At 37.2% G+C, this 25,321-nt stretch overlaps 3 protein-coding genes across 5 annotated transcripts; 1 reads left to right on the top strand and 2 right to left on the bottom strand.

Annotated features, from left to right (window-relative positions):
- Positions 1-245: 245 nt before the first annotated feature.
- LOC103957697 lies at positions 246-3,932 on the bottom strand. 2 transcript variants are annotated; one of them, XM_048579865.1, is made up of 5 exons: positions 3,262-3,932; positions 2,275-2,588; positions 2,108-2,164; positions 1,425-1,894; positions 246-1,045 (listed from the first exon to the last, which is right to left on the bottom strand). In XM_048579865.1, the coding sequence occupies exons 1-5, from the start codon at positions 3,633-3,635 to the stop codon at positions 767-769; spliced, it is 1,494 nt and encodes a 497-aa protein (XP_048435822.1). In that variant the 5' UTR covers positions 3,636-3,932; the 3' UTR covers positions 246-766. The 2 variants fall into 2 exon arrangements, with proteins under 2 accessions (XP_048435822.1, XP_009368163.2); XM_009369888.3 differs by having other exon boundaries at positions 1,425-1,903; positions 3,262-3,931.
- A 3,996-nt stretch (positions 3,933-7,928) lies between these two features.
- On the top strand, positions 7,929-12,878 carry LOC103957696 (selenoprotein F). The gene is made up of 4 exons (XM_009369886.3): positions 7,929-8,151; positions 10,269-10,327; positions 12,230-12,411; positions 12,684-12,878. The coding sequence occupies exons 1-4, from the start codon at positions 7,989-7,991 to the stop codon at positions 12,754-12,756; spliced, it is 477 nt and encodes a 158-aa protein (XP_009368161.1). The 5' UTR covers positions 7,929-7,988; the 3' UTR covers positions 12,757-12,878.
- A 1,492-nt stretch (positions 12,879-14,370) lies between these two features.
- On the bottom strand, positions 14,371-19,331 carry LOC103957699 (transcription factor bHLH153). Of its 2 annotated transcripts, XM_048579864.1 has the most exons (7): positions 18,962-19,331; positions 16,616-16,678; positions 16,407-16,532; positions 15,600-15,665; positions 15,302-15,367; positions 15,039-15,086; positions 14,371-14,861 (listed from the first exon to the last, which is right to left on the bottom strand). In XM_048579864.1, exons 1-7 carry the CDS (start codon positions 19,001-19,003, stop codon positions 14,709-14,711), a joined length of 564 nt encoding a protein of 187 aa, XP_048435821.1. In that variant the 5' UTR covers positions 19,004-19,331; the 3' UTR covers positions 14,371-14,708. The 2 variants fall into 2 exon arrangements, with proteins under 2 accessions (XP_048435821.1, XP_009368164.1); XM_009369889.3 differs by lacking the exon at positions 16,616-16,678 and having other exon boundaries at positions 18,962-19,326.
- Between the last annotated feature and the right edge of the window lie 5,990 nt (positions 19,332-25,321).

Genomic DNA, 25,321 nt, shown 5'->3' with positions numbered 1-25,321 from the left:
ATGCATGTTAAGTGTATGTAGCTGTTTATGATTATTTAAGTTTATTTTAATTATTAACCACTTAACCTTACAGTCTAGTGTTATTTTAATTTTATTTTTTTGCTGTAGACTAAAATTAGAAAACGATTTTATTTTTTTACTTTAAAGCAAAATCAGTAGTAGATTATTCACATAATCTCACCACTAAAAAGAAAAAAGTATCGCATGAATCAATCGAAATTGGGTTTTACATTAGTAAGCTTGTATCCATAGAACATTTGGCATAACATAGATAATAAATAGGAGTTAATATCATTCCAATTGCCATTACAACAGTCAAATATTTTTGTCGCTAAAAGCTATTGTTGACTAGCAAGTATTCCAAAAATAAAACACTAACAATTTAGCAACAATCCCGCTCAGGCCGGGTAATGCAAGAGAAGCCATTGATGATATCTAATAGTTATCAAACGGGTCCTAAAGATTTCAGACGTTTTTTTTTGTTGATGGAACACGTAATTAGACCAACTATTCCACATATCAGTTGTCAAAGTACACTAGACTGGCTCTTGCCGCAAACCGCGACATAACTTAGGAACCGAAACCACGGCATAACTTAGGAACCGAAACCACTTCTCTATATACAGCAAGTGCTAGTTCACAATAACTGTAACAAGCTCGTGTATCCACTTATGTGAAAAAGAAGAGGAAATGTCTCTGAAGTTCCATGAACCAGCATAATTTAAGGAAATGAAACTCATTGGCTATCGGGCTCGCCTGAGCATTTCTAGCTCCAAACAACTGAACCTGCTTTCCGCTCCCCTCGCTTTCTCTTGTTTCTAGGAAAATTTACATCGGAAGCCAAGCATGACTCTAGAGTTGATTGTTCCTGAGGAACAGCAACTTCTGCCGAGGGAGCAGGTTCTGATTGTGGAGTTGGAAAAACGGCTTCTTGTAAGTCTTTCTCTGGTTGCTGATGTTCCTCTTTAGGTTGGTCGTTGATCATTTGGAAAGCGCGCTTCTCTGCTTCAGCTGCCTCATTATGTATCAGGACATTATCCACAATCTGTAAGAGATGACATAAAAACCCTATGATCCATTTCTGTTATGCAGGGAAACAAAAGGCAACTAAAAAGGTATCTTATATTACCTACTAAATACACAAACAAAAATACTTTGAGCTGCTATCGATATCAATTAATTATCTCAACTATATGATGGGAAAATTTCGGGTTTGGCGTAACTTTTTAACTCCCAATTAGGCCCTTTGTTAAAACAAAATTAATGTCCACATGTGGTAGTTGTTGAAGAGATGACATCCACTATGTCAATTTTACCGTATTTGACATGTGATATGCATCTATCATCACATAGTATAAATATTTTTGGCTGTAGGTTGAAAGAAAGTTGTGGAATGAAAGTTATGTTCCATAGGGAAGACTTACATCTTCGCTTGAGTCTCCGAACTGTGGCTGATGGAAGGTAACGTCAACAGCAGACGGTAGTCCCACAGTGCTTTCAATTATATCAGGAACAGTGATTCCCTCCACAAAACTTGAGACTACACTTTCAGGCATTGCGAGATCCCCAACATTGTAGCCTGATACATGTTGAGCTGAAGTATATATAGCTCCCGCAGAGTTTGTTTCTCCATTGCCAGGAGACAATGCTGGACTATGTGCAGAGCTGGTCTGTGCATCACAGGGTACAAGAACGCTCAAATTTTCACTGGAAGAAAACCTAGCAGCATTTTTGGACATCACCACATCCATTTGATACTTTAACTTGTGAACCCGAGAGTGCACTGTCTCAATTTTCCAAAGGACATGCTCCAAAGACTTGTCACCATCTTGGTACTCAAAGAATGCCCAGTTATCACCAGTACTGAGTTTATCATTGTAATCAGCACTCTGCTCTGTGATTACTATCCCCTCAACAATTATAAATTAGTCTCGGAGTCAATCTTAAGGAAACAAATTATGCTTGGACTAGTGAATAAAGAAAAAAACTAGAAAAAAAAAAAAATTAAGAACACAATGCAAAAGGTTGCTGAGTTATTGAGATTGGTAAGAATGAAGAGTCCTACAGCTCAACATGAGGAAGAAACGACAAATGGTAAGAACTATACCTGCATTATTAAAGTCATCAGCAACGGACGTGCCGTCAGGATCGGATCTTTTATTTTCTGCAATACATAATAATGCAAGGATAAATATCATCGCAGGAGGTGTATTTTATGAAGGAGAGTGAATGAGCAAAATCATGGTATTTTTTATATAAGGAAGAAGCTCCCACCAAGATAGGAAAAGACATTATGATTTGAGATGTATGATGCTATATCAGTTGTGTCTTCAACTCTCTTGCGTTTCCTCCTCTTCATAGCTTTCTTTCTGCGGAATTGACTACAAAATGGCAATGATTTTGAACCAAATTCTTCCAAAGTACGTTGGTTGAATCCTGTATGTCTTTTTTTATCATATGCTACTCGAAGGTCTCTGGAATACTTTAGTGCTTGTGCTTCAATTTCTTTGATTCTCAATTCCATCCATTTGCAGCGCCACATTACAGGACGTATAAAGCTCCTCCAGTGATTTGTCAACTTCTTCTTCCTGAATTAGAAACAAAGGCAGTTGGGATATTCACGTGAGGGGTTATACTATCTCCCAGAAGTACATGCCGAAAAGATGACACTGAAGTATCAAAAACCCATGTCTATGTTTACATACTTGTAAAATTGGAGAGACGGAGAATGTTTGCCCAGTGTTTTTGGATGGAAAAACAACCTTAGACTGGATAATTGTTGTTTCATCTAGAAAGACAAAATTATTTCATGATTAAGACACCCATAAAAATTATGCACAGGGCGGTCGCACTCGCACTGACAATCTTAAGTTTACTTAGTAAGCTACTTTTTTTTTTTTTTTTTTTTTTAAATGGGGGACAACTGGTGGCAAGCCACGGTTATCTATCCCCTTCGGGGGCCGGGAAGACTCATGCATTTCAGCCTCCCCTGGCCACAAGTCCAGCTGTGGGTTACTTAAAAGGGAAGAAACTAACAAGTTTTTAGTGGTAAAGTTTCACGTTTAGAATGTAGATTGTTCCAAAATTCAAATCAAGATGTGCATAATACAAAGGGTTTCATCGTGTCATTCCAAAGCTTGAGTGTGGTAGCAGTTAATCATGTATGAAGTAGCATGCAAGTTACAAACGGATATCAAGTAACTAGATATAAACTAGAAATAATAAATTACAAGGAGGGAAAGTAAAAAGCTGCACACACACCTGGTTTGAAATGTACTCGCAAATGCATCAAAAGCAGATGTCAAAGCATTGTCCTCAAACGAGTGTGACTGCACTTCACCTTCTTCACAAAATCCAGAAAAATTGTCAGTGTCGGACGTAGTGGCGGCAAATGAGGTTGAATATTCATCCGTTGCATCGGGATCAGGCTGAGTACTGTCCTGATTACTTGTGCACTGAATTATATCAATGTCGACGACTGGAGCCATGTGTTTTCCCTCCGATGCCAAAGCAGAGTTTGGCAAGGAAGCCCTTCTGATATCTGTATCATCATCAACAAGTTCAACTTTTGGGTTGACAAATGGTTTGCAGTCTTGGAGCTGGTCAGCCTCCATGTCTGGTTGGGCAGGAGCCATAGCCACCGGCTGAGCTCTGTTCTTACAACATCGATTTACGAATGCTTCCTTATAATATCAAGGAGGAATTGATGTTGGAATATCAACAGTACAGACCATTACCACAACATACATGCATATTTGGAATACGAAGAGAGAGAGGGGTACCGGAGAGTGGGAGTGAGGGAGGAGCTGAAGAGAAGAGAAGAGAAGGTGGGTGGGTGATGGCGGCCGATGAAAGCAAGTAGGGAGTGGTGAGTGCGTAACGTTATAAAAACCTAAACGCAAATTACACAATGGCCTCCAATTTCCTAATAATTCTTCCTATTCTTATTCCAAGGACAGAGTTAAGGCTTTCCCGCTTTTGTTAACACGTGGAAGTCTGCCATTTGCCTTTTGCATTTCTTTATAAAAGATTTTTCACTATTTTCATGTCCGAAGGAGCAAAACTTTTTTTTTTTTTTTTTTTAAAGAACAATATTATCTACCTGAGAAATGGAGTGAGTTAAGTATCAAAACTAGCAACAATTTGGTTTAAATTCGTCTTTGACAAAAATCGAACATAAGACCTCTCACTTACAAGTAAGAGGAATATCACTAGACTCTAGTACTAAATGACGTAGGAGTTCATACTCAAAATATGTGACATCCCACATCGCCCAGGGGAGCGATCCTTAAATGTATATTCTCATCCCTACCTAGCACGAGGTCTTTTGGGAGCTCACTGGCTTCGGGTTCCGTGGGAACTCCGAAGTTAAGCGAGAATGAGGCTAGAGCAATCCCATGATGGGTGACCCACTGGGAAGTTGCTCGTGAGTTCCCAAAAACAAAACCGTGAGGGAATGGTAAGCCCAAAACGGACAATATCGTGCTACGATAGTGGAGTGGGCCCGGGAAGTGATCCGCCCCGAGCCGGGATGTGACAATTTGGTATCAGAGCCTAACCTTGGTCGCGAGTGTGCCGACGAGGACGTCGGGCCCTTAAGGGGGGTGGATTGTGACATCCCACATTGCCCAGGGGAGCGATCCTTAAATGTATATTCTCATCCCTACCTAGCACGAGGCCTTTTGGGAGCTCACTGGCTTCGGGTTTCGTGGGAACTCCGAAGTCAAGCGAGTAGCGCGCGAGAACAAAACCGTGGGACAATTTCGTGGGAGCTCACTGGGAAGTTGCTCGTGAGTTCCCAAAAACAAAACCGTGAGGGAATGGTAAGCCCAAAGCGGACAATATCGTGCTACGATAGTGGTGCGGGCTCGGGAAGTGATCCGTCCCGGGTCGGGATGTGACAATTTGGTATCAGAGCCTAACCCTGGTCGCGAGTGTGCCGACGAGGACGTCGGGCCCTTAAGGGGGGTGGATTGTGACATCCCACATCGCCCAGGGGAGCGATCCTTAAATGTATATTCTCATTCCTACCTAGCACGAGGCCTTTTGGGAGCTCACTGGCTTCGGGTTTCGTGGGAACTCCAAAGTCAAGCGAGTAGCGCGCGAGAGCATTCCCAGGATGGGTGACCCATCGGGAAGTTCTCGTGTGAGTTCCCAAAAACAAAACCGTGAGAGCGTGGTCGGGGCCCAAAGAGGACAATATTGTGCTACGGTGGTGGAGCGGGCCCGGGAAGTCGTCCCGCCCGGGCCGGGATGTGACAAAATAATTCATTGCCGATTTATTAGAATTTTGTGTTTATAATCGGAGCCGTTCATATTATAAATCACTCTATAACATTGCCTAAGCAAGAAATCAATTAAAACTAAGGTCGTTTAGTTATCGAATTGTATAAAAATAGATGAACGAAATTGACAAAAGTATTACGGACTGTCTATGTATTTGCTACAATAAATAGACTAAACGATTTTAATTTTAATTCATTTTTTTTACAAATAATTCTTACAAAGTGATTCATAATATAAACGGTTTTGATCATAAACACAAAACTCTATAATTGGAACACGAAGAATTTTGAGTAGAAGCTCCTACTCATCCTTAAATAACCAAACATTGTTCTATCTAAAATACAAACTGCTATACCGCGTGTTACAATATAAGTGGATGACAAAGCTTTAGAATATATATATATATATATATATATTTTCAATGTTCATTCACTTATATTATGACATGTAGTGTTCTCTCGTATTCTGATTACACAGAAAAATCTCTCCTCACGTCATATCATATGTTATGAGCATGATGAGAGCTTATTTTGCACTAGTTGGATAATATATGATAGGGTACGAGAGAAGGTAGGAAGGATGGCGAGAGAGCTATGGTAGAAATATATATAAATACACACACGCAGAAAGAAGGGTAAATAAAATGAAAACTGAAAACCAGAAACCCAAACTCACTTTAAATTGCTTTTGCTTTTAAGATTTTATTTGTATTCATCATTCGTGGTTTGATAAACAATATGACCATAATAATGTAATTAGGAGTCATTAATAGGTGAAGTATTGTATTGCATTTTAGTTTTAGCTGAATAGGTTCTGCAATATATCCTTTACTAGCTTGATTAGTCATTGCATATGGCTAAGTGTCATTCAATATTTGTGGGACTGCTAAAGCATAAATCACAAATCTACTAAGTGATACTCATTAGTCTATTTATCTCTTCTATGTTTCATCCAACCACTGAAGATTTCAGTGGTGTAGTGATGCTAAAGGTTGTCTACTTTGACAACTAAAGGAGAACCAAAGGTGGAGAGTTTAAAGAGAAGACTTAAAGAGAAGACTTGAAGAACAAGAAGATTGGTGGAGCAATTTGTAAGGGTTTTTCTAATAGCTTCAAGGGTAAGTTTAGCTCATCCTTCTTCTATTCGTATTTCTAAGGGAAATATGTAGTTGTTAGAGGTATGTCCTAAAAGCAATTAACGGGTTGATAAACTATTTCGGACAATACCACGATATTTCATGAACAAATCATCAGGCAAGATCACCATACATCAACTAAACCAAATAAAATCTTTTGGGTAAGTCCATGGATAACTTCAATGAGATTGTATATTGATAACTTCAACGATAGTCCGTACATAAGAAGCAAGTAACTTAATGAGTTTAGTTAGTAAGACCATTCTCTCATGTGTTTATCCTAAAACTATTCCCGAATGTTGGAACTATTGAGTTGATATTGATAATTCCAAAAAGATCAATGCACACTTATGTTTGCATATACAAAAACTCATAGCCTTAAATTGGATCATACGAGCAAAATAGTTTACATTGGTGTTATGTTCAACACCAAAAAGGGTTTGACATTAATCATCGACTGTAAATGTAATTGAAAGTATTGTAGTATCTTGTACTGTGATTCCAAACTATATAGGTTCTCTATGTCATTTATTTCATATTGACTTGCACACCATAACGTACAGTTTGTTCGGTGTTACTCATGGTTAGTAAGACCCGTGAAATGGGTAATCTGTTTCACAATGAGGGTAAAACTAAAAGGAATTTAAGTTTGCTAGACGGATTATTGGAGATTAATCGCTCTTATTACCTCGCCGGTAATACCTAATGGATCGCACACCTTATTCGGGAGCTAAGATTACTAAGGCGTGTTGAACTAATTAATTATGATTAATAAGGAGATGGAATAATTAACTAAATGAATTTAGGTTAATTATTCATAATCTCAGAGATGCTTGAAAATAACAAGTGGGCCTAAAAAAAGAGATTTCGAAATTCATTACGCCCCTTGGGCCCAAACCCACTTGATTCAACTTTTTTTTTTTTTTTTTGAACAAACAATGAAAACATCCATGAATGCATAAAACATAGAGATAATTAGATATAAGACCAATTATGTAACTAATTATCAGGTTTAATCTCATAGACTTATCAATTTAGGTCTGTTGACTGTTGATCCTACTTAATAACTTTTAACCCACTTGATTCAACTTAAGCCGAAGAAATGACTTATGTTTGAAATGGTCTCTAGAAAGGAGTACTTGCCATGTTATGGTGTGAGCGACTGTAAATTGGCTTCTCTCGAGTGTTGTGTTACATTGTTGTTTTAGATAGTGTTTGGTACATAGACGGAACGAAACGGGGATGGAATGAGATGGAACATTTAGTCTCGTGATTAAAGCTGTTACCATTCGCACTATTCTTAATTTAGCTATTTTTCGGAAATGGCCGTTAGGTCAGCTGGATGTCAAAAATGTTTTTCTTCATGGGTTTCTTCAATCTGAAATTTTTTTTTTTTTTTTTTTTAAGAATTAAAAGAAATACAAAACCAAAAAAATTTAAATTTCCCTAGTGGTGCCTAAAGCCCGAAACAAATAGAAGGCCCAGACCACGAGCAAGACCAGCGTTTTGTTTTTGTTTCGAGTCTTGGGAGGAGAGACTGAAACTCGTGAGCTCGGAAGGAAGAGAGATGGGAGCGTTGGTGGCGGCTATGTTGGTGGTGCTCGCGGTGGCAGTAGCTTCCGGTTCATCGAAGGAGCAGCTGAGCACAAGGGAATGCGAGAATCTTGGCTTCACAGGTCTCGCTTTGTGCTCTGATTGTAACAGTTTGGCTGAGTATGTTAAAGATCAAGGTTACCCATCCAATCCAATCTCCTTCCTTTTTTTTTTTTTTTTTTTTTTTCTTTTTTGCAGTATTAATTTCTATAGCTTGGATCTAACGAAAGACATCACACAGAACCAAGTACGTTTTAGGATTCATATAACCGACTCCATTTAGTGGAAAAAGCTTTGTTGTTGTTGTTATTAATTTCTATAGCTATCTTTCAAATTCCCCCAATTTCCTTTTGGCGTATTTTTTGTTGTGCGAATTGCTGTTGTTGTTGATGGGGTTTGAAGTGTTTTAATTCAAGAGTGAGTGTTTAGGAGGTGTTTAGGTTAGTTAACATTGATTGGTGCAATCATAGAACAAAGTCTGAGAGTTTTAGCATTGGCAGTTATTGACTTTATGGGAAGGAATTTGAGATCCGAAGAGGAGGATTCTCCATTTCTTTACGTTGGCAACTTTGGCATTGGCAGTTATCGTTTGTAGCAATTCAGGACATAGAAATTAGGAGCAACTGCAAATGTTTGAGTCTTCAATTCCATCGATATTCCGTACCAAATAATGTAAATACAACCGCATAGCTTTTAATCATGGAAATCAGTGGTTAGATGATGTAATCAGTGGCCTTTCCCAATGCTGTTTGCATTATAAGACATTACTATCACTTGCATTTTTTGGAGATTTGATAGAATCGAAGTAGTGTTTTCTTCATCACATGGCCGAAAAGATGGAAGACCTGTAGGCTAAATATAAGGTGAATGTAAGGGATCTTTTAATCGTCAGGGATTGGAATTGGAGAACCCTAAAATGTGGGAACGGTTTCTGATTGCTCGACATTTTGACTGTAACTGTAAGATGTGATTTGTCTTACTTCCAGCATAGTTATTTGACTGTAACTGTAAGATGTGGTTTGTCTTACTTCCAGCATAGTTAAGTATACTGAAGCAAAAATGGAGCTTGTTCTCCTTAAATTAGGATTCTGTGGCATTCTGTGATCAAAAGCAAGTATGGAATTTTGTCTAATGGATGGGATTCCAACGTGTCATGAATGGAACTTGTCGGAGCCCTTGGAAGGAGAGATCTCGTGTGACTCTTCATTACAAAATGCCATTTTGTTGTGCAAAAACGTTGATAGGAACAAGTTTTGGTAATATGAGTGGTTGGGAAATTCTTCTTTGAAATCTCAGTTTCCAAGCTCTACAGTATATCGCTTATTGTAATATGGCCATTTCTAGTGTTGTGTATTCTTCCAGTGGATGGATGAACTGGAATTTTGCTTAAGGAGAAATCGAAAGGGAAGTGGAAGAATCTTCTTCCCTTTTGAGATTGCTGGAAAATATCATTTTCCGCCCTTTTATGATGGATTCAAGGAAATTAGACCCAATGGAAGGTATTCATACAAATCTTACTATTGTTTCAGTTGCTAATCATGACAATGAAACTCTCTCTTTCCTGTTGGACGATATGGGAACCCAGAGCTCCATCTAAAGTAAAGATGTTGGATAATTGCCCATGTCAAAGTTAACACTTGTGACATGGTTCATAGAACTCACCCCCCCCCCTCCCCCTAACTGCTTGTCACCTTATTGGTGTATGTTGTTTAAGTTAGATTTGAAATCCGTTGTTCAATCTCTCTTCATTGTCCGATGACATTGGGTTTGTGGTCGAAGCTGGTTAGGGAGATGGGTTTACTGTAATTCCAAGGGAGGACTACCTCTCACTGCTTAGTGAAGCTCTCCTTCGGTTTGGAAGGTGATAAAGTGAAGGTGATGTTGGGTTGGATGATTTTCGCTGAGTTTTGGGTGGTTTGGATGGAGATAAATAGAAGGGTTTTTGAAGATTATGCAGGAGCTGGTTTTGCGGAGGTTTTTGTGAGCCCTGCGGATTTCTATTTCTTATGAGTTCAGGGGAATTACCCTCTCCTTAATTTGGGTAGATTGGAAGGCAGCTTCCTTTTAGTTTGTGATTTTGTGTTTGGGTGCTCTTCTGCTCTGTGAAGTTGTCTCTTTCTCTTTCCAGTTTCTGTTTGGGGTGGTTTGATTGACCACTCTTTCTGTTGTTTTTGCTTCTTCCCTTTTTAAATATTATCGTTTCTTTATCAAAAAAGATGCAAAATGCTTACTGAAGTCCTAGTTTTGACTGCAGAATTGGTATCTGACTGTATGAAATGTTGCACCGAGGATTCCGATGATTCCACAACAAAGGTAAGTAAAGTTATACACATGATGATTGCTGGAAGTTGAAATTATATTTTAATCTGCCGATATCCTGTTCGGTCTAAAATTTATTTTTCTTTGTTTTTCCAAAATAACTCTAACCACTGGTGTAGGGAAAAATTAGTAATTTATGTATTACATTATTACATTAAGGCTTTTATTGGCACTCCAAAAAAGTCATCCTGCACTCCTGACTAGTGACAATAAATAAATAAATAGATAAGAGATGAGTGGATGACTATTTTGGAGTCCCAATAACAAGTCCTTAAAAGTTTTTTGGCAACAAATTTCCACTGAGTTGATTGAATGACTTGAGCAACCTAAATCAAGATAAAAAAATAAAGATGAACGGGGCACTGGTGTGGTGTCAGCCAAAGAGTATTTGATGCTTAAGTTAGCATTTAGAAACTTTTATGTGCATTCACTTACTTTTAGATGGGAGCTTCATGAGATTTATGGGCCTGGTTTGGTATTGAGGTGATTCTAAAAAAAACTGGTATCAAAAAAAGCTGGGAGCTGTTTTTGTGTTTGGTAAACATTCAGCTTCAGCTTTTTTTCACAGTTTTGGGTGAAAAAAGGTCAAAAACAAGAAGTTGCAAAACCCAGCTTTGAAAAACCGGCTTTTTTTTCACATCTGTTTTACATAAAAGTTTACCAAACACTATAATACTGTTTTTTTTTTTTTTTTTTCAAAAGCACTTTTACAAAAAAGTTTATCAAACACTCTGCTGATTTATTTCACAGCTACTTATTTTCACAGCACAGCAGAAACAATTTTTTTTCAAAACACAGCAATACCAAACCAGCCCATACTGTTTTCAGTTCTTTGGGTTGTGGCTGGGCTGTGGATAACCATAGTGTTCCAGTGAAACGTTCTTGGATGATGAGGAGTTTGGTCTTCCACCCTCACTTTATTTTTCCCTCCCATTTTGTTGGGCAGATGGCGGTTACCTAAGTAACGTTCGCCTAAGGGGGGTCTCAATGGAATTACTCCAATCACCGTTGGAGCATAGATTTCCAAGGGGAAATCTTGTAGGATAGTTTAGAAATTGAAAACTCTGACATAAAATTAATCTAGAGTAAGTAGTCCCTAGATAGAGCATTATATAGCCAAACCCTATAACCCTTTGCATAGAACATTAATAACCACTAGACAGATTCCCAAATGTCATTAGTAACAGTCAAACAGCTTGTAAGAACCTATCTATTGCACAATCTAATTACTTGCAACAACTTAATGATGCTTAGGGCATGTTTACATACTTTATCAGGTATGCGAATGATAACTAGTTCAGGTATGAGGTATCCCATCTCTGATCTGCACCATTCCTGTATAATTTGTTTGATAAATTCCAACAGTCAACTTTTTTTTCCTTTTTTTTTAAAAATATTTTACTATTATTAAGGGAGGAGGGGAGAGGGTTTGAAACTATTACATTAATTTAGGGGAGGGGGAGTTTCGAACCTGAGACACATGGGTAGAAAGTAGAAACCCAACACCCTATCCACTAGGATACTGGACCACATGCAAATTCCAACAGTCAAACTTCTTGTGCTAGTACAACAACTAAATAAATTTGAGTTTTCCTTTCAAAGGAAAAAACAGGTGTAGGATGGAAGGCTTGGAAGCTCCCCTACTATTTTTAGGGATTGTTGATTTTCACCTGTTTTGGTTGCATGAGACTTGCTAGTTTAATGTCAAGACATGTTAGGGCAACTTTAGATGTTTTGAGATTTTTTATTCTAAGGGTATGCTATAAAAATGTTATCCATCAGTACACGATACCCAATTCTGCAAATTGCAAGTTTCCTTCGGAGGCTTCTTCTCTTAAGTCTTAACATTTATTTAATAGATAAGGAAATGCTTAATATGACAGTTTATAACTACAGATCACATATTCTGGTGCCATACTGGAAGTCTGCATGAGGAAACTGGTTTTCTATCCAGAAATTGTTGGCTTTATTGAAGAAGAGAAGGATCGGTTCTCTTCGGTCAAAGTTCAATACATTTTCAATTCTCCACCAAAGTTGATCCTGCTAGATGATGCAGGCGAACATAAGGAAACAATAAGGTGAGCATCCTTTTGTCATTCACAGTAGAAACAGTGGACACATCCCTCAAATTTTCTTTCACAAGGTTTCTCAAAGTATGGACGGCCATTTGATATACATGCTGTTGTTTTTTTCGTCATGATATCACATTTATCCTAAATAATGAATGTTGCCTACACCTGTCCATGCACACCTATAATCTCTTGCTTAGAAATTTTTTCTCCATTTGTATTCCTTAAGGGAAAAACCGCGTTTCTACGAACTTATGACAATTTTTTTTTCTCTATCACAGAATCGACAATTGGAAGCGTGAACATATCTTGCAGTTTCTGCAAGGGAAGGTAAAGCCTGCTTCTGCAATCTGAATACTTGTTATTATCGTCGGTCACTGCCTCAATCTGTATCTTAACAACCATGTATTTTTTGTATCCTCTTTTTAGAATATTAAACCGTGATACTGAAAAATTGAATATTCTGTCGTTTTTTATTTTCGGTGTGCGTGTGGGTCCCACATGGAACTTGAATAAACCTGAGATGAACTCTGTTGAAACCTAGTTTGATTTAGAGGCAATACGGGTAACCATTTTGACGACAAATACGAATGTTTGGAAATTTTCATCTTGCGCATTTATTCCAGGTTTTAACGTTAGGTTTTAGGAGTAAGCCAGAATTACCCAATAGGACCAGTATTCCACATTTTCATAAGTTCAGGGACCACTAATCCACGAGTTTTGAGTTCAAGAATGAAGCACAAAGTGAAAATACAGTAGACATTAGTCTTAGGAAGAAGAAAGTGTTGTATTAACCTGTTTTCGAAAATAAAGTGTCCATCGGCCTACTATACTCTACACTCCTGTTGGTGTTGGCTGGTTGTTGATCGTCGGTCTTATAAGAGTTGCATGTTATTTAGGGCGTCTAGAGAATTCTAAAGTGGGTGTCCAAAGAAACGTGAATTGGGTGCAACCAAACATATCTTACTTATAGTTTGGCACGTTTCTGACGTTCTGCATGACAATTTTTTGTTTTACAAATACAAAAATGGGTAAAAAAATGTGTTCGATAGATTGTTTTTTGAAAATAAACTCAGAAAGTGAAACACGCAAAAAACAACATTTAACCTAATTTCTATAGAACATTAATAGAAAATAAAAATATGTATGCCACCAGATCGTCACCATCATCAGCACTATAATATTCTCCATCATCTCACCGTCATCACCACTACCGCCTCCATGTTTGACACCACCACCTCCCATCACCATGGCCGCCACCACCTTATCCTCCATTGCCATCACCCTTGCCACAATAGACACCACTGCCATTGTCTCACCATGACCACCGCCACCACCCCTTGCCTCCATGGCTACCACTACTTCTACCGTCTCACAATCGACAATGTCTCACCATAACCACCATGATCATACCATCCACCGACATCTCCCCTCCTACCATGCCCATCATCACCTTCACTGTCTCAACGGTGGCCACCACCTCGCACCACCATCACCACATTCTCTACCCCATTACCCTCACCATGGCCACCACCACCTCCACCATTTCCACCACATTACCTGCGCTACTACCACCACTACAACCACCATTGGTACCAACCTCTCGTCTACCACCACCGTCACCATTACTTTCAAACACAAATTTATGCATATATACATTGACATTTTAAATATTAGTATCAGACGTGTTTCCAATGTTTTCGTTCAAAAAAATCATTGTCGGATTCAATTTCATGACGCATTCTTAAAACATAAAAATGTAAAATTCTATTTATTGTTTCCATTTTACAAAATAGTTATTCAGAAATAGTTTTGCAAAACGTTATCGGACAGGCCCTTAGTAACTTAATACTAACACCAACATAACAAACTGAATCAATCGAGAGGAAATATTTGCCTCAGATCAGATCTTAGAGACCATTAAAAAGCAATTTTGAAGAACCATATCAATTTCTAAGACCATAATACTCCCCACCATATATTTCATTAATTCCCAGTCAGAAACATTATACATCACAAGTCTATAAATATACATTTTTGTAGTATACAATACAAGTAGCGTACTAGAAGGAGTTCAGGCAGGACTACATTATATAACCCACCACCAGTTACAGAAAACCAGAATGGTTGGGGGGGCTGACTGCGCTAGATGGAGTTCAGGCAAGGACTACATTCAATAACATAAATACATTGAACGCCGTCATGCTAAGAATTCAGTTACAAATCCGAATCTGCCTCAACGGACTTTGTTGTGCTCTGCAATCCAGTTACTTCAAGACTCCTGGTAGCCGGAGCATTGATTCGTATCAATGGAAATGTGAGATGTCGTTCTCAAACTTGGGGGAAGTCGTCTTAATGGGCGCCCAGATATCTGCGCCATTACTTTGAGCAATGCCAATGGTAGAGGAGACAGGAACAAGAGAAAGACCTCTGCTTCTCAAGCTGTATGGCTTTAGTTCCTGATATATTAAACAATACATCAATATGTATATTAACCATCAACATTATGTCGCACTGCATTGCGTTTTTCTGCAATACCTTGATTTGCGGTATCTTCATTAATGTAATTCATGGGTTCTCCAAACAAACTTTGACATATCATTCTTACTATATTTCTAAATCCAGCTCAAGCTCACCTGAGTGTTAGCTGTTGGTGTGCTTTGGAGGTATGGAGCGCTCAACACCTAAATCCACCAACCAACATAAAAGTCAAATATCGACAAAGACTCGATACTTCTTATTTTCAATCTCAGGCAATCTATTAAAATCTAAAAGGAAGTATCCCATCTGTAAAATGGCAATCTCTGATGATGTGCAAGAAAGACTTTCTTGATAACCAAAAAGGGGATTATCGATTACCACTACGGTAGGCATTCACTTATAAGTCGGAAAGGCTAACCTTAACTTGTTCATGAAGAAAGCGTATGTACTCCATTGCCTCCAGAAGGACAGAAGCTGTATCTGTCTGCAGTAAAATACTTGGACATTAGACACACAGGACATACAAACAATTGTAGTATTGGAAACAAAATAAGCATAACATAAGCTGAGGTGTACGATGGATGGACCCAAGAACTCGGAATGACACAAATTCCATGAGATAAGTTGATAGGGAACAACTAATGTTGCAATGCCAACGTTCTAAATCATATGCTTCAAAAGCTTCGAATTTAATTAAACAAACTTGTTGTGTGCACCTTTCCAAATGGTGAAACAAGCTGCTGCAGAGCTACAATCCGTTCACCAAGCTTCTCTTTCCTCTCCTAAAAGTAGAACAAGAGAAATTGAAGTGATAAAATATAAGTAGCACACAATAGATATCTCTAGCAAGAAGGAAAAATTTAAGAGAGATCGGATTGAAAGCCCTAGTAGAATTAGCAAATAAAACCGCTGCCATGTGAAACTAATAACATCAGAGTGCATTTTAGACGAGCATTTGAAATATGCCTTCACCTAGTCACTTCAAAATTTCTCACTACAGTTGCTGAGGGTTTGATCTCTTTTCTGCATTCTTGCACTTACAAAACGCACCATTTTTAAGCATCGTACAGTTTTACATCAAGGTGGTTAATAGATACAGTATATACTTGGAATTTGTAACGATGGTCACTTGAAAGCATAATTATAGATATTAGAAAACAATTCTTACACATCTAAGGTGAATGCTTCAAATTTTAAGGCTTAAGCACATGATTGTGTGAGTCCGATTTTGCTCCCAAATACTCAATTAACACAAGTGCACAGAAACGGAAACTAGATCAAGTCACACTAATGTAGAACAATGTTTTACACATCATAAATTTCCCAACACCAAGTAGAAGTCGACACCAAGAAGAGAAAATTGGAGGGGAAGAAACCATTACACAGATGGATAAATCAGTATACTGTAATTTCGAATTAAGAGAAGTATACCATCAAACACACACACACCAGCAGGCGAGCACACAAATATATGAGGTCCCCAAGAATGTAAAAATTCAAAGGAGAGAACGAAAGGAAAGTACCTTTGTGGAGAAGGATAAATCAGTCTTATGTCGTTTAGACGGAAGAGAAGTAATACTGCTTTGGTCAACGGCGCAGGGGCTTCGTTTGTGTTCTGTCATCTTTCTTACATCTATCCCTTCTTCTCCCTAGTTTATCATTCGAAAGAAAAATCACTACGTGCAGAAGTAGAAGAATGACGAAATGAAACACACGATAATCAAACGCTAACCTCGACTTTTACATAACAGGAATTCATAATACTCACTACAGACGGCCTACTACTTCCATGGCACTAGGAAACAAAACGAATAAATTAGGTGCGAAATGAGCTAACAGCTACTGACCCCCTAACCACAGAAAACCTTTCTATTTTCTTTTGTTGTCTCGAAACAAATACATGAACCTTCGTCGTTTCTAGGATGGTGGTTCCATGCAAGTCTTGAAGAAGAACACAGGAAAAGAAAAATTTGCAAATGCAGGAATGCATCCGTACGTGTGGCAAATGTTAAAGACGATTACAGTTGACTGTCCGACCAGTAGAGTTTGAAAAACGAACCATTGAGGCAACAAAAGGCTAATTTGGTCTACGAGACATGCTCAGTTCCATTCTCTGCTAATGTACCTTAAAATACTCAAGTTTTATATAAACTATACACCGACAGCATGCGCAGATATCATAAACAAGACATTAGTCAAGCGTTTATGAGTTATCCTCAATTCGACGAGAAATTTTTCAGTGTGCCAATAATACGGCCGGACTCCTGGTACACTCAAGTTTATTTATATAATTGGTTGGAAACTTGAAAAAAAACAATTTCAACCGATTGTGTTATGATAATTGGTGTACCGAGCTGTGTTCCAAATACACTCAAAAATTTCTCCAATCCGACACACAAAAAGTAATACAATATTTTATACACCATATATAATTGAGTTTATAAAGAAATGAAATCAAAGGAACAAAGAGACAAGAGCTCCATCGTACAACGAATATATAAGCACAATCACCTACTCACACTAAACTAATCAATAACGTAATAATATTTTAAAAATCAAAACTCAAAGTCCTGTAGAATCCGTGATTTCATTAACTACATAAATAACTAAATAATAAGTCAAATTCAGATCAGAGGGTTAAAGTTGAATGCAATTTTATTTTTAGCACACGATGCATTTAAAAAAGCACAAGATGAGAATTATAGGATAAGCTTCTGCTTCCTTCTGAATGTAAGCGGAAAATGTTGAAATTACTATTTAAATTGACGTTTAGTGGGCCCAAACAGAAGAAAAAATATAAATATCAACTAATGAAATGAACCATGTTCGTGAACCTAAACCTAAATGCATGATTGGCGTACACAATCATCCCACTTCATTTAATATCATTGGACTTTGTTTGAAACTGTTTTAAAATTGACTGAAATCGTTTTTAGTAAAAATATATTTGGATTCTAAAAATACTTGAAATGTTTTATGCAAAAGGTACTTGCACTTCAAGTATTTTTTTAAAATTTACTTATACTTTTAATAAAAATTAGTTCCAAAAACATTTCCAACTAAAATGACTTTCAGCCCTTTTAAATGTTATATCAAACGAGGCCATATACACATACATATATAAATAAAGCTATCTTCGACTCAACCAAGGGTTGGTTTGGTATTAATGTTTATGGAAAAAAAGTTGTTTCTGATGTGCTGTGAAAATAAGCAGCTATGAAATAAAGCAGCAGAGTATTTGGTAAACTTTTTTTGTAAAGTGCCGTGTGAAGAAAAAAAAAGTAATAGTATAGGTTTGATAAACTTTTATGTAAAAAAAGACGTGAAAAAAAATCGATTTTTCAAAGTTGGATTTTGCAAACTTCTTGTTTTTGATTTTTTTTCACGCAAAATTGTGAAAAAAACTGAAACTAAATGTTTACCAAATATAAAAAACTGTCAACTTTTGTTTATAACCAGGTTTTTTTTGGAATCACCTCAGTACCAAACCAGGTCTAAGTACCACTCAAAAGTACAATACTCATCTGTATTTAAGACAATCATCATTCATCATTCATATTCAATTTTCTAATTATATATATTCACATAAACACATTGAATGATTATTATACTAGTATTAAATACATATAAGCATTATAGGCGACCCTTCAAATATGATATCATATCTCCAATGTCGACGTAGTCAAATTTAACTTTAGACTAAAATACAAAATAAAAACACTAAGAGATGCTCAATCTCTCTCTAATTACCAAAAACAAGAAAAATTAAGAAAAACTACCTAAAAATCCCAAAAAATAATAATTTTAATGAAAAAAAAAAATAAAAGTGTAGTAAATAGTATCGAAAAAATATTAAAATATAATTTTTCGTTAAAAGTAAACAGCATTAGAGTATTTCATTAAAACTTCCCAAAAATTATGATGAAACATCTGACTCCAAATTTTCCGGTGGATTAGAGAACACAATACTTGAATTCATACTTTTCGATAGAGAACACAAATTATACATGCAAAAGTTGAAAAAAAAAGAAAAAAGAAAAAAGAAAAGGCAACTGAAGTGAAGTTTTGATGAACTGACCGAGAACGTGGCGCCTGCATTGCAGAAAGAGCTAACGATCATACTGTGAAGCTCAAGACAGTGTCTCCAAATTCACCAAAACAACTCTTAAAATCTACAGAAAAACTCGGTAACCCAGTTACTGCGAAACCACAAAAGTTATCAGAAAGCTCAAATTTCAGTGAATTATCTCAATTCGCAAACATGGGACTTGTCTGAAATTACTGAAATTCAGACCCAAAAAGATCAATTTGTCTCAAGTGTCAGTACGCAGAGAGAGAGAGAGAGGGAGAGAGAGAGAGAGAGAGAGAGGAGAGGAGAGAGGAGAGAGAGAGGAAGAAGAGAGGAGTGCAGAGAAGGTGAGAGTGAAAACTGGGGTGGGGGTGGGGGAGGGAGAGAAGAGACAAGGGCTTCGAAAGTGATTTTATAAAGTAATCATTTTTTAATATAAAGTTGTTTTTGGAAATTAAAACAAAACGTACTTTTGTTATTTCAAAATTTTGAGGTTTATTTGACAGCTAATATACAACCGGGCAGACGGAGAAAAAAGTGGTTGATTTAACCCCAACTTGACGTCATTCCTCTAACCATGGTTGAATGACCCCTTTTTTTTTTTTTTTTTTTTTTCGGGTACAAGATTGAATGATTGAGTATTTTGGCTATATATATATATATACACATTTATTATTATTATTATTTTTACGCTTAATTGTAGTAATGAATTATGAATTTTACTCTAAGTTTAATTTAGTTACTGAGCTCTTATACTAGTTTTTGTACTCTTCAAACTTAATAATGTGTTGTAATATTGGTCATTTTTACTAACGTTGTTTTTTTGTTTCCAGTTAAATCTACGGGTATATTATGAACTTTAACTTAAAATTTAAAAAAAAAATAGAAAGGGTTAAAAAACAAATAAAAATTTATAAATAAATATCTAAAACTTAAAACAAATTAAGTTTGTACTATAAGTACAAAAAAAAAAATTGAGGGACTTTAGCAACTTGTAAATATTAGGCAATGCAATTTCAAAGTCGATAGAAGATAGAACTGTCATTGGACATTAAAAAACTAACAAGTCACATATTGAACTACGAAAATTTACCTATGTATCCAATTTTCTTACACAAAAAAATACATGGTTTTTTTTTCTCATTTTTAATTTATTTTTTAATGATATGGGATGAAGTTCCAAATATACCCCTCAATTAACAAAAAAAAAAGATAGTGTTAGTGAAAAGGGCTAGTGTACAACACATTATTAAGTTCGAGAACTAAATAAACTACTATAAGCGTTTAGGGACTAAAATTAAACTAGGGGTAGCATTCAGGGACCCTCGCTACAATTGAGCGTATATTGTATTTTGCCTATTAATTCTTTTGCCCTAGGTTTTACTAAATGATTTTGGTGTTATTCTAGGGTCCTTTTCATCCCACAAAATAGTGCAAGCCAAGAAAGAGACCACAAAAGCCCAATTAAGGTCAAAGCCCATAGAAGAATGAGAAGCCCTATGCCCCAGATAGTTAAAAGAGGATATGCCAGAGTGCTAGAGTTGACTGCTCACTAGCCTAGTTCGATTGAGCAACATAAAGTACTCTCCGACCGCCAAGGACACGAGGGAAGATTGACAACTTTGTGGCACAAGGCTTTAGGAGTATGCCTACTCAAACACCAATCAAGTGATGTGCCAATCACCAATCAAAAGCAGAAGTTTTGGACGAGACATAAAGATGGTCGGACCATTGCTCAGAATGGCATTGTTGACTAATCAAGACCGAGAAAGTTGTTTCACACATATCGATCTAGACAAAAGTGCAATCCCGACTGAGCAAACGTCACTTCACCGCACAATGTCAACTGATACTTAAAAAAGTTGTTAGTATGTTAGACAATGCAAGTGGTGCATCAAATGCTAGCAAGGTGAGAGAGATACTTTTGGGTTTATGGATAGCCTATATAAAGGGGAGGGAACCTTTTGTAAGATGGTCGAACGACTAAAGAGAGAAAAATATAGCCTTTAGCCGGACACTTTTTGTAAGCCTTCGAGTAACACCGTGGATGTAGCCCAGTTTTGAGTGGCGAACCACTTAAGTCCTAAGTCCATTTCATTTTAGTTTCAATTCAAGCCCACCGATTGCTGTTGTTTTAAGTTTGTTAACTAGCAATTTTTTAGTGTTAACATGAGTTAAGAGTAATGTTACGTAGATAAATTGTTTAGACCAAATTTGAAACCATGTGATGTGTCACCAATAGGAAATAAGCATGTTGATCAACACTCAAGTAATAATTTAATCATCAACAATCATGTCATATGGTTTAAAAAATTTAATCAAAATAGTTGGCCTCCCTAACATTACCTTAATATTGAGTATGTCGTTATTATTAGTGTCACTACTATGGAGGCGATGATGGCTAACGGAAAAGCTGGTATTTTTTTGAACCTCATGCATGTTCAAGATGTTCCCTTCTTATCTCAAGGGGAGTGCCATGAGATGGTATGCATAACTTTTGTCACGATCTTCATAAGCGACATGATGCTCTGTTCAACATAGAGTAGACTGGGGACGAAAGCATGAGAAGTTACATAAAACAATTTCGAACTGAACTAGCTGAAGTCGAGAGGCCGAATGATCAATTTTAAGATTAGGCATTCAAGAAAGGCCGATACAACGCTAGCGAGGCTGAAGAGATCACAACTAAGAGTGGGCAAAAAAAGGGAAAAACCGAGAAATGAAACTGAACCAAGGCCAAAAAAATCAAAGAAAACCAAAATTGAAATAAATCGAAGTGAAAACTTAAAAAAAAAAAAAAAAAAAGACTGGTCAAACCGATTTTGCTTTTAGATTTGGTTTTGGTTTTTGAGAGGGTGATATTTGATTGATGACTAAATAAATAAATGTTAATCATGATAATTATGTATGATTACAATTATTTTGTAATTATGTGGATGTCTACCCGGTTAAAACTTAAAATTTTCACTTACAAGTAGGCAAAAATATTATTAGATCGTACTACTAAGTAACTACTGTATAATATCCTTTTTTATAAAACTATAATGTAATATGTGTTGTAGGCATATTTGATTGAACTGTATTTAGGGCTAGAGAGGGAGAGGGGCTGGCAACAAGAGAGAGAGAAGAGAGAGATTTAATTGTGAGGTGTGTGTTGTATCACCCCATTGTGCCTTTATTTGTAGTAGTATGATAGGTCAAATCCTTACCCTAATAGAATTACAACTCTAATAGGATATTAATTACTAAAGGGAATATTCCAAGATATCCCTAGATACACTAGGACTTATACAATCACATTCCTATTCTAAATATGACCACAACACTCCCCCTTAAGTGTGGAAATACTCAAACAAAACATTGCGTCAGATCTTCAACATATAAGGTAGAACAGTTGATGAAGTTGGTGGCACAACCGGCGAATGTGAGTCTTTAATATAAAGAAAGTATGCATTGGTAGTAAAATTCACAAAACCTCGCTATGGTAAAGCCTAAAGCAGGTGAAAACCCCTAAACTAAGGAGAAAAGTGATAAGTATGCATAATTTCTAAATTAAACGTCAAACAGGACGAAAGTAGTAAACTCAACAGAGTCTAATCATCCCAGGATGGGTGCCTTATCAAAATCTCGTTAGATAGCAAAAACCCAGTGGGTAAAATTGCTCCTAATCGTAGGAAAAAAAGTACATAAAGATCAAGCGAGTGTGCTTCATGATGCTCCCCCTGAGTTGGACATAACTTCCAAATAAGAGAACTACAAGCAATTCAACTCCGATAAGTTACGTATACTGATTCCTTGGACAAGCTTCTGAAAAGTAGACTTGGGCAATGACTTGGTAAAGAGATCGGCCAGGTTATCCTGGGACTAGATTTGCTTGACTTCAATGTTTTAATGATGTTGTTGCTGGTGAGAATAAAAGACCTTGTCTCCCTTAATGTATCCCTTCTTTAACTGCTCGATACATGTTGCATTGTCTTTAAAGATCGTCGTAGGAAGGTTAACAACGGTAGTAAGACCAATAATGCTTCTAATAAGTTCCATGACTGCCCTTAACCAAAAGAACTCACACAATGCTTCATGCAAGGCGAGGATCTCAGCATGGTTTGAAGAAGTCATAACTAGCATTTGCTTAGTGGACCTCTAAGATATAACGACGTCTCCAATGGTAAAGACATAGCCCGTTTGAGAATGTGCCATATGTGGGTCAGACAAATAACTAGCATTTGCGTAATCAACAAGGCGGTAATTAACCAGATGACCGAGGGGGGGCGGTGGCTCCTCTCAAGGATTCGTGGGTGTAGAACAAACCCAAATCCATCGTACCCTTGAGGTAGCGGAAAATGTCTTTAACACCATTCCAGTGTCTGTGTGTAAGTGCATTGTTGTATCTAGCCAAAAGATTAATAGCGAATGAGATGTCAAGTCTAGTGCATTGGGCAAAGTACAATAAAGCACCAATTGCACTTAGGTATGAAACTTTAGGCTCCAAAATCTCTTCCTTATCTTTCATTGGGACGGAAGGGATCTCGTTTAACAACTAGAGTTTGAACGACCATAGAAGTACTCGAAGGCTTCGCTTTATCCTTATTAAAACATCGCAACATTTTTTGGGTGTAGTTCAATTAATGTACTAAGATTTCATCCGAACAATGCTCGATCTCCAGGCCGAGACAATATTGAGTTTTCTCAAGATCTTTTATCTCAAATTCTAATTTTAAGTGAACAACAATTTCCTTAAGCTCTGCAGGAGTTCCGATGAGGTTCATGTCGTCGACATAAACTGCAATGATCGCAAATCCGAAATGTGACTTCTTTATAAACACGCATGGGCATAATTCGTTGTTCATATAACCCTGGTTTGTCAAATATTCATTCAAACGGTTATACCACATCCGCCTAGATTGTTTCAATCCATAAAATGATCTCCTCAATTTAACAGAGAGAGTGTTCCATGGTCTAGAACTATTTGAACTAGTCAATGGAAATCCTTCTGGAACTTTCATGTGGATTTTCGTATCTAGATTCCCATAGATATGCACGGTTATCACGTCCATAAGCTGCATATTCAATTTTTTGGAAACTACCAAACTGATAAGGTAGTGGAGCGTTATGACATCCATTACGGGGGAATACGTCTTCTCGTATTCAATCTTGGGGCGTTAAGAGAAGCCTTGCACTACGAGGCCCAAGGCTAGCTTTTGGGTTGGTGCGAGGAAGCCCAGTCAAGGTTGGGTTTCGGGTTTTTGGGTTGGGGCAGGTCAAGCCCAGCAGCAAAAGCTACGGGCAAGTAGACCGAGGGGTGATGAAGCCCAGCAAGCAACACAGGCTTGCTGCAAGTGGGCCAAGGACGCAAAACCAGGCCCAGTAACACACGGGTTGCTGGTGATGCGCCATAGGTGCGAGGGTAGAGCCTAGCAAATGGCAACAGTCCGTGCTGGTAGGTGGGCTAGGGCTGCAAGCCCCATCCAAACCAATCCCGGGCCAATGGGGCCAGGTTGTCTTTGCTCACAGCAAGCCTAAATGGCTGTTACCATGGGTTAAATGTCAAAACGACATTGTCTTGAGGTGTGCTCCACGCGGCTGGACTGCAGGGCAATGGCGGTGCGGTGGCGAGCAGCTGCTATCCCGCATTAAATTCCCATAATTTTTTTCTTTTTTGACTTTTCTAGGGTTTGAAAAACCCTAAATTGCTTCTAATTTATTTATATGCTTTGATTCACAAATTCTACATAGCAAAATAATTGCGTAATGCATATATATATATATATATATATATATATATATAGACAAATTTATGGATCATATACAATATATATATATGTATATATTGGAAGAAAAATATAAATATAAAGGGTCATGCATTATGGGAAATGTTTTCATGCTTCGTGGATGTTTCAAATATCTTACTTTATTTTTAGCGTACCTGATTGGTAGAAAACAAATAAAAGCCTTTGAATTTTGCAAAAAAAAAAAAAAAAAAAAAAAAAAACTCCTCTTACGGTCCTTTAGTTCCTTAGCTTCTGATAAGAGCGTGCTGATAACGTGTTGTAGGCCTATTTAGGGATGGTTTGGTATTGCTGTGTTTTGAAAAAAAACTGCTTCTACTGTGCTGTGAGAATAAACAGCTGTGAAATAAAGTAGCAGAGTGTTTGGTAAATTTTTTTGTAAAAGTGCTTTAAAAAAAAAAAAAAAAACAGTATTATAGTGTTTGGTAAACTTTTATGTAAAACATATGTGAAAAAAAGCCGGTTTTTCAAAGCTGGGTTTTGCAACTTCTTGTTTTTGGCTTTTTGTCACTCAAAACTGTGAAAAAAAGTTGAAGCTGAATATTTACCAAACACAAAAACAGCTCCCAGCTTTTTTTTTATA

This window comes from the organism of the source record quoted next, unplaced genomic scaffold (assembly GCF_019419815.1).
Source record: "Pyrus x bretschneideri cultivar Hongxiangsu unplaced genomic scaffold, Pyrus_bretschneideri_v1 Contig14, whole genome shotgun sequence".
Classification (NCBI taxonomy): domain Eukaryota; kingdom Viridiplantae; phylum Streptophyta; class Magnoliopsida; order Rosales; family Rosaceae; genus Pyrus; species Pyrus x bretschneideri.
Note: the sequence above shows the minus strand (reverse complement) of the source record. Positions and strands in the feature narration are given on the sequence as shown.